The sequence below is a fragment of the Anastrepha ludens genome, chromosome 2 (genome assembly GCF_028408465.1).
Source record: "Anastrepha ludens isolate Willacy chromosome 2, idAnaLude1.1, whole genome shotgun sequence".
Taxonomy (NCBI): Eukaryota; Metazoa; Arthropoda; class Insecta; order Diptera; family Tephritidae; genus Anastrepha; species Anastrepha ludens.
Genome location: NC_071498.1, coordinates 72,018,893 through 72,032,462, shown reverse-complemented (window position 1 = coordinate 72,032,462; position 13,570 = coordinate 72,018,893). Strand labels below are relative to the sequence as shown.

The following is a 13,570-nucleotide window of genomic DNA, read 5'->3' as shown; positions in this document are numbered from 1 at the left end:
GGTAAAGATTTGTTCGAGTTATGTCTTCGGCCAGTTTAAAAAAAGTGATTTCGAGAAAAACGCGTTTAAAGTTGTAAGTAGCGTTCGGGGCATACCTGCGAGGCACTGCCGTCGAATGAAAAATTTGGGCATTTAGACATTTTTGCTGGCATCCCTCATTTGGTATATTATTTCTAAGACCCTAAAGCACCTTTTAAGACAAAAAAAAATTTTTCGATTTTTTCAAAATTCTAGACCAGCTTCCCTCCTTAAAAGATCAATTGAATTAACAAAGTTGATAGAAATTAGTATCTGATTAATACCAACTGAGCTGTCGCCCGCCGTCGAATATTTAGCTAGTATTAACGGAAAAATTAATTTTCATTTATCGAAAAAATCTACTGACAATCAGTGAAACCCAACTTGGTGTGAGATGTTAAAATTCGAGTCCTTACAGACCCATGCCGGTAGTTGTTATAGAATTTACTGAGCTCTTCAATACAAATATCGTTATTTTTGTATTAACTCTTAATAACACCGTGACGAAAGTGGGCAAAAAAGCAGCATGTGCTGAAATAAATTAATGGGCTAACTTTGTCCATTATCTGAAATTTTATGCAGAATATTTCTGTGCAGCCATCCATAATATTTTTCAGAATTATAAAATTGAGGGTCAAAATTATCCACACAAGAAAGAAATATTGGATTATTTAGATTCTTAAAGACGATATTTAATAAATGTTTTTAAAACCAATATACTGTAAAAATTCACTGGTGCTCAGCATTCTACAGCTCTTCTTCTTACAAAATATCTACACATGCCCCACAAAGTCTGCGTTCACCCGAATACCCTTCTTAAATTTATTAAAAACAAAATAGAATATTATGATTAAAATGAAATCTTTACAATTTGTTTATTCACTGCATTCCCAGCTTTCAAGGGCAAAAAAAAAAACAGGATTCCCCACTTCACTTTTTAGATAACGGGGAAAATAATTTCAGCAGCATATAAATGTGGCACCAAAAAGTCTGCGTTCAGCCTGTTTATTTTAATGATACCGTTAATTTTAAGATATTTTTCCTTGTTTATATTAATTTTTGATTGCGCATTACTTCGACTGAATGTTAACAAAGCTTAGTTGAACATTTTATTTATAACTGGAGATATTTAAGGAACATGGAAGGAAAGGGAAAAGAAATAAGGGTTTCTGAGAGGAAAATAATTATAAGAATGTGGAAAGACGGAAAAGTTTCCGAAATATTGGAAAATCTATTGGGAGAACGTATTCCTCTATTCAGCGAGTTGTAACAAATTTTCGACAAACTGGAATTTTTACATCTAAGCCCAGGACAGGGTGTCCGAAAAAATTATCGACCCGGGAAGAGCTTTCTATAATCAACTTGGCAAAGGTTAACCCCCGGATTACATCCCCAAAATTAGTTGAAAACATAAATCAAACATTTACAAAAAGTATTTGCGCTGAAACTGCCAGAAAAGTTCTACGTCAAGCTGGATACCACGGTAGAGTCGCCCGAAGAAAGCCTTTCATTTCTCTTGAGAACAGACGTAAACGCAGTTTCCGAGTTCTGGAAAAAAAGTAATATTTTCAGACGAAAGTAAATTTTGTATATTCGGAATAAAAGGCCGTCAAATTGTTTGGCGAAAACCTGGAAATGCTCTTAAAAAGCAAAATCTTGTTGGCACGGTTAAGCACGGAGGTGGCGGGGTTATGATTTGGGGCTGCATGGCTGCAAATGGGGTGGGGCAGTTAGAATTTATTGATTCGACGATGGACAAATGGGGATACTTGAACATACTAAAACGGAATTTCAAGCAAAGTGCAGCAAATCCGGCCTTATCAAAAACATTTTCGTTTCAACAAGATAACGACCCGAAGCACACAGCCGAGATCGTTAAGCTTTGGCTCTTGTAGAACGCCCCAAAACAGCTTAAAACACCGCCACAGTCCCCAGATCTTAACCCCATCGAGCATCTGTGGGATCTATTGGAAAAAAGAATTCGTCAGCAAGTGATTACTAGTAAAGAGGTTTTGCGGAGTGTCATGCAGTCGGAATGGAGGAAGATAACAGCAGAGGGAACAGAGAAACTAGTAAGTTCAATGCCAAATAGGCTGAGTGAAGTCCTGAAGCAATGTGGATATCCAACTAAATATTACATTTAATTTTTGCATATAGCATATCATGTTTTTGTATTAGACTTTAAGACTGAACGCAGACTTTATGGTCGTTTTATTTACTTGTTACAGCCATTATTCACCGTCATCTAAAAACTTATGTGAGGAATCTTGAAATTTATTTTTATTTTTGAAACTTAAGCATATAAATATATACAAATTTATAAAAAATTTTAAAATCAGGTTGTGTGTTTCATTCACTAAAAAGTTATTGTAGAGTGAACGCAGACTTTGTGCGGCATGTGTATATCATCTTTTTGGTTTTTTTGACTGCTGGCTGCAGACTGTTATTTATTTGCCTTTCATTTATTTGGATAAGTCTAAACTTTAAACCATGCTAAAAAATTCACAAAAGTTGCAATAATTCTCTCTTAATGTAACAAAATAGTAGGATGTTCAGATAATAATTAAAAAAAAATCTAAAATTCTAAATTCCCTAATGTGTATACATCAATCCAAATTTTGCTTACCTTTTCAATTTCACTCATCATGGTAGCGGTAACCTTTGGTTTCTCTTCACTTTTGCCAATTTTATTTACAATCAACTTCAAATCGTCCCGCCGATCCTAAAAGGTATTATAAATGCTTATGAAAAGGTGTCATTTGCTTGTATTTAGTTGTGTTTGTGTATTAATGGAAAAACTCAAGTGTCTAATGAAAATTTGTTGACACAAAGGAAAACAACATAATATTTGTCAAATTACTTAAAAATTTTAAAATTTGAGCGCGAATTAAAAATTTTGTAAAAACCATAAAAGTTTATTAAAATATTGGGTAGTCGAAAAAGTCTTTTCGCATTTCTAATCAAACTTCAACTCATTTTTTTTATATTTATAATGAACTTTATTAAACCAAATATGTACCATTTTGATCGACCACATTTTGCCATTTTTCTTCTAGAGACATTATTCCATCAGCGACAAGTAATTTTCACAGGCTTCTCTTGAAGCCAACTTTACTCCATTAAGGGAGTTCTGCATTGACCGAAACAAATGGTGTGTCCGATGGTGCACGGTCAGGGCTATATGGTGGATGCATCAAAACCTCCCAACCAAGCTCTCCCAGTTTTTGCCGAGTCATCAAAGATGTGTGTGTGGCCTAGCGTTGTCCTGATGGAAGACGACGCCCTTTCTGCTGATCAGTTCTGGGCGTTTTTTTTCGATTGCTTGCTTTGTTCGAGCAGGCTGGTGCAGCTCATAGTGGATGATTCCTTTCCAATCCCACCAAACACACAACATAACCTTTCGAGGCGTCAATCCTGGCTTGCGACCATTTAGTGAGCTTCGTCACCCTTGCACCATGATCTTTTTCGCACATTATTGTCGTATTTGATCCACTTTTCGTCTTCTGTTACCATTCCCTTCAGAAATGGTTCGATTTCGTTTCGTTTCAGCAAAGAATCGCAGATGTTAATTCGGTCCATTAAATTTTTCACAGACAATTCATGTGGTACCCAAACATCGAGCTTCTTTTTGTAACCAGCCTTTTTAAATGGTTCAAAACCGTTTGATGATGAATGTTTAGTGCCTTGGCGATGTCCGATGTCATGGCAGCTTATGTGACGGTCCTGGTCAATCTTTTCCATAATTTCATCGACTTTTTCAACGATAGGTCGACCGGAGCGAGGTGCATCTTTCACATCGAAATTTCCAGAACGAAAGCGAGCGAACCATTGTTGTGCTACACGAACTGATACAGCAGCGTCTCCGTAAACTTCACAACTTTCACTGGTGGCTTGCGTGGCATTATTTCCTTTTTTATAATATACAAAAATTTCAAAATATAGCGAATTTCTTCATTATTTTCACTCATTTTTGAACAGCTATAACTTTTTTCAACTTCTCCGAATTTAATTTTTTTTTTTGGTTAAATGAAGCTTAAAATGTCACCTTTCTAACACCATATGATATGACACAATGTGATTGGTAGCACTGGAGATAGATGACTCCAACGACATCTATTGACAAAATACGATAAGACTTTTTCGACTACCCAATATTTGTGTAAGTATGTGTATCGAATATTCACCGCTCAGTATGAAACTCAATGAAACAAGTATGTTTGAAGGCATCCAAAAAAAAAAAAAACGAATGCCGAATGAATGCAAATAGGAAAGGAGAAATTTTGGTAAAAAAGTGAGGAAAAATGCAGCAGGAGTGAAGATTAAAAACGAAAAATTGAAAAAATGCTACAACTACATAGTTGGAGTGGAAGTCTGTATCACTTGTGCATACATGCATACATATGTATAGGGTTGTTCAATAGGTGCGCTTCAACTTTTTTCCGATAGGGAGGGCGAACGACGCAATATTTTTTATTTTTCACTTGTCATTTGTAAACTTCATTAGTATACATTTCATCATGGAACGCTACACACTTGAGCAACGATTGCAAATCGTGCAAATTTTTTATGAAAATAATCGTTCTGTTGCTGCTACTTTAAGAGCAAAGTCGAAGCGCTCTTACTGAAAAACCCTATATTTTTGTAAGTAATTGTGTTCAATTATGTAGGTGTGCCTAAGTAGTTTTTGTGTAGCTCCTGCGATAACGGTTAAATGTTTGCGGCGCTTACATACACCTTTAGTGCAGTTTTCTATGATTCTGATCTTGTCCTTTTTTAAATTTCTTATTTTCAAAATGATTGATTTACATTTTTTCTGAGGCATGAGTTGGAAAGTTGATCTTTCAAGCGCATGCACTGAATTTGTTTGCGTGTGTGTGTGTGCTTTGGTAGTTCATGTCCAAGCCTTAACTGACGATTTGTGTCAACCAGCAGAATTGCATTTTTGAGCTGACGAAACTGACAATGTTTCTTGTTATTTTTGTTGGTTAAAATTTGTTTCTTTGTCGTTTTGTAGGAGATTGCTTTGCTTTTCTAGTTTATTGTTGTAAAACTTTCACGACTCACTGTTGCCTTTATTCAGGATTATTGGTATTTTGCTAAAGACGTCACTTTTAAAGTATTTTATATTTTTATGCACTTGTGTAATAACTTTTTTATTTTTTATTATGACACTTCAAATTCACAGTAGTAGATATTTCATATATAAATTTGATATATGAGGCTAATGTTTAGGGGGATACAAAAGCAGCTAAACACTGCAAGATTAACCACAGAAGCCCCATTTATGTCGTTTTAACGTAAACTCCAAATAAAACACGCAGAGTTGGATGGCTGCGACCTGCCGAACCAACTCAGCAGTATATTTTAAATAATTAATAATGGTGACTAAAACGTTAAGGGGCCAGTCGAAAATAAAAAAAAAACTAGATTTAGTTAGGAATATGGGGCCCTAGGAATTTATTACTAGTTTCAACCAATACTGAAAAGCAGATGAGGCTTGCAAATCAGTGACTCTGCAACCACCGGATAAGGGGTTTAAATCAAATGCGTTCGTTAAAAATCAAAATTAACAGTAACTGAAACAACAATTTAACACGTCGCACATTTAGTGAAAAATAATCTAGCAACAGAATTATTTCTAGACTAATTTCGGGGTTTTCGAAAACAGGTCTCACATTCCCGTCTAAATATTTTGGCCACGTAGAACTACTCAATTAAAAGATAATAATAATTAAATAAAATAATTCATATTTTTTTGCACAGACATTTTTAAACCCCACAAAGGTAATTTGAATTTGAAAAACCGGAAGAAGATCAGTAGAAGTCGGAACAACCTGCGAATAGCCTTGCAAAACGTCAAAGAGCCGAACAGGCAGACTCGATGTCCAAAAACATAAGACTGTTTACTGAATTGAAGGGCACTCTGAAATATTCGACTGTAATAGGGTAAATAGATATACCCACGACAGTCGGTTCTACGTTGTCGGAATGACCCGGCTATATAAGCCAAGCCCTTGTCACTCCAGCACCATTCCCGATACATGTATGGCGAATATTTATACTGCTACTTCAACAAAACCCGAAAATATATAAGGGAAATAAGAAAACTCTATACAACCGACTGCTTTCATTTAGTCACAAGTTATATTACATATATACAGGGTGGGCCATATAGCGTTTGCTTTTTGAACTACCTATTTTTTTGAGAATGATAACACAAATGACATGCCAAATGTGTTCATAGTTTACTTAAAGGTTTGACATTTACGAAATAGAACGCTATACGCTTGAACAAAATTAGGAAATATTGAAAACCTATTTCCAAAGTGGTGAGTCTTCTTATTCTTTTCTGATGAAGCTCATTTTCACATCGGTGGCTATGTCAATAAGCAAAATTGTCGGATTTGTGGTTCAGAAAATCCCCACGTTACTGTAGAGAAGCAAATGCATCCACAACAAGTCACTGTTTGGTGCGGTTTTTGGTCTGGCGGCATCATCGGGCCATTTTTTTTTCGAAAACGAGCGAGGAGCCGCGGTTACAGTAAATGGCGAGCGTTAGCGTGACATGCTCAACGAATTTTGTTTCCAAACATTGAAGAGGATGACATGGACGACATTTGGTTTCAACAGGACGGTACAACTTTTCACACTGCCAAAGTTACACTTACAACTTTTGGCTACCGTTTTTGAATTCCGATATCAATTGGCCGCCTCGGAGCTGTGATTTAAGCCCGTTGGACTATTTTTTGTAGGGAGCCGTTAAGAGTTAAGGACAACTGATATGCGAAATATCCAGAGACGATTGATGCTTTAAAACACGAAAGCGAAGTTGCCATTCATGAAATTGGAGCCCAAACAGTCGAAAATGTGCTTAAAAATTGGGTTGATCGAATGGCCTACTGTAAAGCCAGTCGTGGCAGTCATTTGAACGATATTATTTTTCATTCATAAATTACAATGTTCAATCTTCAAAATAAAAAAAAAAAAAGTTTGAAAAAACCTTGATTATTTTTTTTTTTCTATAGCCGATTCAAAAAGCAAATTTTACATGGCCCATTATATGTACAGGGTGAACGATATGAAGTGTTACCTATTCAAAGCACCATAACTTCTTTGTGTGAAATTAGTTTTTATTGATTCCAAAGACCAAATTGTTCAAAAATGATTAAAATTTTAAAATATATTCACTTTAGCTCGATATGACCACCTTTTGCCTTTACTATAGCCTTCAAACGGTCAAAAAATGATGAGTTGCATGCTGCACAAATGTGATCTTGAGGTATTTTGGCCCATTCTCGTATAATCGCTTTTTTCAGCGTATCCATACTGGCATATATTTTAGTCCTCACCTTGCTCTCCAAAATGGACCAGATGGAATAGTCCATCGGATTTGCGTCTGGCGAATTCGAAAGCCATTCTGTGGACAAAATGAAGTGTGGAGCATGATTTTTTAACCATTATTGGTTCCCACGAGCTTTGTGAGACGGTGCCGAGTCCAGTTGGAACGTCCATGGTCTACGACCGAAATGTTTGCGTGTCCACGGCTCTAAAGCAGCTTCTTAAACATTTTCCCGATAATAAGTCGCATTCACTTTGACACCAGGCTCGATAAAAACGATTGGAGAGCGTTCATCAGCGGGCACTGCGGCCTAAACCATTACTTGCGATGGGAAATTGCTTCGAGTGGCCATACGTAGGCTCAAATTCCCGTATGAGCGTTCGGTCAAGTAAACACGATTGTTTTGAGTGTTTACGAACTGCTCAATTGGGAAATATTTTTCATCAGAAACCACAATGTTAGGAATTTTGCCACGTTCGTGCAAGCGCAACAACTCCTTTGCTTTTTCGCACCGAACTTTTTTTGCTGGGGTGAAAGATAGTGTGCTTTTGGAACTTGTAAGCCTTGACCTTGAGCTCGTTTTTCAACATGCGCCGAATGCTGTCTTGCGATATTTTCAGTTCTTTGGCCATTTTTCTTCCACTTCGATGGGGATTTCGTTCAAGTCGAGCCTTCACTTTCCGAACCATTTCTGGCGTTGTTGCGGTTTTTCTTGGGTCTCCTCCATAGCGTTTTGCAATGCTACCAGTATCATTGTAACGTTTTATAGTGCGATACACAAACATTTTATTCACTTTGAGGTGACTGAGCTCACGAACAATAGCTGGTTGTGATTTTCCAGCCAAATATAACGCAATCGCATTATTACGTTTGAATTTCATCACAGAAAAAAAAATTCAACAAAACTGAGACGCAAATGCTTTTGACGGCTTATAAACAATATATTGAACTGTCATTAGAACAATTTTGACGTTGATGTCATGAGCTGTTTTACAGATACAAGCAGTGTGAAGTTAGTAACACTTCATATCGTTCACCCTGTATATTATTTATAATAATAATTTCTTTTGCATCTATTTTCTCAAAAAAGAAGAATGCGATTTTATTTATGTAATTTTTTTTTTGTAGTCTTCTAGATCATAGATGTGCAAATACGATTTTGTTACTTTTTTATGGTTGTCTACAAATGAAATAAATATGCGCGCCACACATCTACCACCACTATTCGAGACTTCAAATTGGGCTAAGAATAAGAGTTTTATAAAATTTGGAAAGAAATGAAAATCTATTTGCGGTTTTCGAGATACATGAAAAACTCTCAGGTAAGCGGTAATGATTTTAATTTATTTGTTTTTCAACCTTGTTACAGTTTTTGTAGTTAGCTTGTGAAACCATACTAGCCTACACCTGCTTGTGCTTCCTTTCTCTCATTCTCTCATCAAGGCTTCCTTTCTTATGAATGGCAAGCTGCGCTATTCACATATCATTTAATTCGCTTGGCGCCCAAGCAAGCAGACCGCATGCAATGGCATATTGAGGGGAAACACCGCTTGCATACTACAATCAAGCTACTTGCATATCTATTCTCTGTGCAGAAGGGTTCCGTTAAAGCTTCCGAACCGCAGGACTCAATATTTCTGGTGGTTAATCCTAACATCCGCAAGCGTGAATTGTACATTTTTATGAGTGCGTTTTCTTACGGCAGTGAAGAAGCTATGCATAAAAACGCAAGAAAAGTTGATTATTTTAATACTTCTGGCGCTTCAAGTAGCAGGTTAACCCATTAACGGCTTTGGAACAAATGTAGGGCATATAAATACATTCCAACGCAAATTATCCTCACCACCTAAGGTGTGGCGAATTCTTGTGGAACTCATAAATTGAGCATTTTCAGAGAGAAGTGGCAAATTAAAAGAAAATTGGCCTTTTGTGACAACAGATTTCAATTCAGCACAACAACAAACACATTTTTTGTGAAGCTGTTGTTAACTTACAACCTCTGCTTCGTTTCGCTTCTATTACCCCTTCTTTATATTAGCGTTTTCCACTGTCTCTAAGCTAATCAATGTTGGTGGGCCACAAAAATTAAATTGGAATCAACTTTTTGGAATTATTTTTTTTTTTTTGTTTTATTTTGCTTTACATTCGCCCTCTGTTATATATTTTTATTTACACATAAGAATACCGTAGGACACACAAATTTACATTCATTTCTTTACGTATTTAATACGCTTCCACTTTAAAATTTGTGCAAACATTTTTTAGTATAATTTTTGAGCCAAATTTTCTCTTTACTTTTTCACGCTTCAGTTTTTCAAATTTATAAGTATATTTTTAATTCTTGCAACTTTTGTAACATCAACAGTTAATTTAAACCCGTTTGTATACACGCGCACACGTCAACTAACACGGTGATGCAACAATTTGTTGCAGCAACACGCCTTCTCGCCCCCAAATATGTCGTCACGAGACCGTTTTCGATAAAAATCGACGTTTTCAAGTGGAATAATCGCGCCATACTGAGTGTAGCTGAAGTGAAAAATATTTCTCATGCCGCTCAATGAGGATCCATCGAGTATCGGCAGCGGCGCGCAACTCGCATACGTACACACAAGCAACAGATATCATTTTTAAGCAAATTCATTTCTGACGATTTTCAATTAAAAACATTTCCATTTTGGTTATGAAGCTTAATTTTATAAAAAAAAAACAAAAAAAAGCTTTAGCTCAGCCATACAAGAGACACTACGGCGAAAAGCTACAAAAATAATTAATGAAAAGGAAAATATCAACAAAAATCGGCGCACGCTTCGCACCACTTTTCCTTTTATTATATAGAATATTATTAGCCACAATTCTTTTGCTGCTCACCATCGACGTTGAGTGGCTATTTTTAACGCACCCACCTCTGTCACTTACTTGGCGGCGATGTCGCCTAGCTGGCTGATTGGCGCAGCGTCATCCGGCGCACGACTGAATGCTTAAGGCGACTTAGTGAAAAATTTGGCAGTGTAACATTAAAATACGCTAAATAGTTGGAGATAAAAATCACCATAGCCACACGCAAAGTACTTAAGAAATACCTGTGTATACGTTAGTGTACACAGTATGTTCAATAAATAACAGAACTTTTTATTTAAATCATGGAACACGTAGAGCTATCTATTAAACTTTGATCATATTGAAAAGGTACAAGCGTCTGCTTCCAATCGCAGCCAACTTCATGTGAATCGTTTGACAGGTTAAAAAGTTACGCGCCTTTTATTGACAGTATGTTTCGTGCTTGTGTCGTAAAAATACAATGGAGCAAAGAGCAAATATTAAATTCTGTGTTAAACTTGGAAAAACATTTAGTGAGACATACGAATTGATGCAAAAAGTTTATGGTGATGTTTGTTTAGCTCGTTCAAATGTATATAATTGGTTTAAACGATTTAAAAATGGTCGTAAAGATTTGAATGATGATGAAAGACCTGGTCGTCCAGAAGCAAGTAATCGTGCTGAATTGGTAGAAAAAGTTCGCGAAATCATTGCTGTTGACGGAAATTTCACTGTAAGAATGTTGGCTGAAGAATTAAATTCATCTACTGGTACTATTTGGAAAATTTTAACTGACGATTTGGGTAAAAGAAAGGTTTGTGAACGCTTTGTTCCACACCAATTAAATGAAGATCAAAAAATCGTTCGTGTGGAGCATTGTAAAGGCATCATTTCAGCAGCTGAAAACGATCCAGATTTTCTTGATTCGATCATAACTGGTGACGAAACATGGTGCTTCAAATATGACCCTGAAACTAAGCGTGAATCTGCAGAATGGAAGACGAAAGGGGAGCCAAAAGCAAAGAAATTGCGTTTTCAGAAGTCAAGAATCAAAACAATGTTGATCACGTTTTACGATTCCAAGGGTATTGTACACATGGAATTTGTTGCAGAAGGTCAAACTATTAATGGAGAATACTATTTACAAGTTTTACATCGTTTGTGGTCAAGAATTGTTCGTGTAAGACCTGGATATCCAGAGGGGAAACAGCTGTTTTTATTGCATGATAATGCACCACCTCACAAAACCAAAAATGTTCGTAAATTTTTAATGCAAAAACATATTTGTGTCATCGACCACCCTCCGTATTCTCCTGATCTATCACCATGCGACTATTTTCTGTTCCCTAAATTGAAAACTGCCATGAAAGGTGCGTTTTATGATGATATTCCAGCCATTCAAGCAGCCGTGCCACAGGTGTTAAAGAACATTCCCTTAGATTACATAAAAAAGTCCATGCAAAAATTGGTTGATCGTTCTGATCGTTATATCGAGTTAAATGGAGACTATTTTGAATAAAAAATAACTTTCAAACACAGTAGGATACGTGTTTTATTCTACGTCTGAAAAGTTATGTTATTTATTGAACATACTGTGTATTTGCATAAGTATGAATGACTTGCGAAGACTGAGTATGTTTCATCGCTAGAGCGGAACTGGCGCATTTTGAATCAGTATCTCTTGTATATTATTATGACCCAATAGATAGGTGATTTCTAGGTAGTTTATAAATTTCACAATCTTTTTATACTCCGAAATCTATTTTATTGCGCCTCATTTCAAGTAATCCATTTCTCCGGCAAAATACAACTATGCCAATTTTCTTTTTAGTTCTCTTCTCGCCAAATGTGATTTCCGAAACGGAATGTTAAATGTCTTCTGTTGCCTCGAAACGGTGTTGGAGTAATAGACGGAGAGCTCATGACCAAAAAACCCAACATATTTTATACCTCTTAAAATTTTGTGTGAGATTAGATTAATACTAGAATCGATATCCCGCGGGCTGGCTGCTCAATAGCGGTCTTAATTATGGGTTTTTATTTTTTAAAATTGTTAATAAAAAACATTTTCCCAACATATTTTATACCACTTGAAATTTTAACAGAATTTCATTTACGGTCTGTATAAAATGAAACGATGGTTGCCAGCCCATTCTCATGGTCCCAAAGTACTGCCAGCCCATGTTGAAAGTGCGTTGATGGAAGCACAAGTCAACATATTTTATACCGGCTGTCTTTTTTACACGACATTGGCAATACAATAAATTGATGAAATCTGTAGAGCCAGCCCATTCTGATGGTCCCATCACATGGAAAATTTGGAAAATTTCATTCATTTCATTCATTCATGAGTGCGAGCGAGACCGACTTACGTGAATGTGGGCGCGCGAGAGAGAGCGTATATTGTCCATATTCTGTATCTCCGTACAGTCTTGCAAAAATGGGAAGGATGAAAGGTTTGTTCATCAAAAAATTAGAGAATGGAATTTTTTTTTTCTTTTTCTTAAAAAAGTTTTCATTTCTAATTTATTATTCCTTTATTTATTTATTTAATTTATTACATGAATAGAAAAAAAAAACAAAATTAAATTTTTAATTTTCGATGTCAGAAATAGATTCCGAGTCTGAACTGAAATAGTCATTTTCTATTTCTTCAGCTTCAGCATCTGAAAGAAAATCATACCGTCAATCAAAATACCTGATAGTTGCAATATTTCGGACTATGAATGAAGGCGTAAAATACTATACCTGATTCAATGTTGTCATTCGTTGAAGGAGTTTCTATGACAGCTCCAAGAACTGATTGAGGGAATTGATCGCCATCAAACCAATTAAAAGAAAGAAATTCTCCATTTCTCACCCAGCCATTCGATTCGGGGATATAACAAGTTGGAGATTTCAAATAAGCGTTGCGCCATGTATTTCCAATATATTGAGCTCGGAGAAGTTGCTGATGTAACTCGGTTTTACATGGCGGTAAAGACGATGCGTCGAAATTTTTCAGCTGTTTCTGGAATACTTCGTTTACATTTGACGCTTTATATGTCTCCCAGAATTTAGAAAAGCGACCGCTGTTCACGTCATTTATGTTTCTTAAATTGTACATTTCGCATACAAATTTTTCCAGCATTTTAAATATATGAGTTTTTGTTGCGATGGAGTTTATATTCCCCAGTTCAATAAAAGCATTTTGATATTCCGGTGATTTTTTTAATATCTGGAAAGGTCTTTTCTTGCCTTTTCTGTAAAAGGCCGGACTGTAATCACAACCGGTCAGGGCATGGAATCCTGGTAAACTCTGGCATAGGGATGGGCCGAGTTGTTCACTGAGATCATTGATATCAATGCAACGTTTGTTATTGCCAGTTCCTAATTCCATAAATATGTGCAATT

At 36.1% G+C, this 13,570-nt stretch overlaps 1 protein-coding gene across 1 annotated transcript in view; it reads right to left on the bottom strand.

The window, feature by feature from the left end:
- LOC128866256 (dystrophin, isoforms A/C/F/G/H-like) overlaps positions 1–13,570 on the bottom strand; it is a 245,990-nt gene that overhangs the window by 101,487 nt on the left and 130,933 nt on the right. The window contains exon 12 of the mRNA XM_054106881.1: positions 2,645–2,740. Coding sequence (XP_053962856.1) covers positions 2,645–2,740 — 96 coding nt within the window. The remainder of the gene's footprint in view (positions 1–2,644; positions 2,741–13,570) is intronic.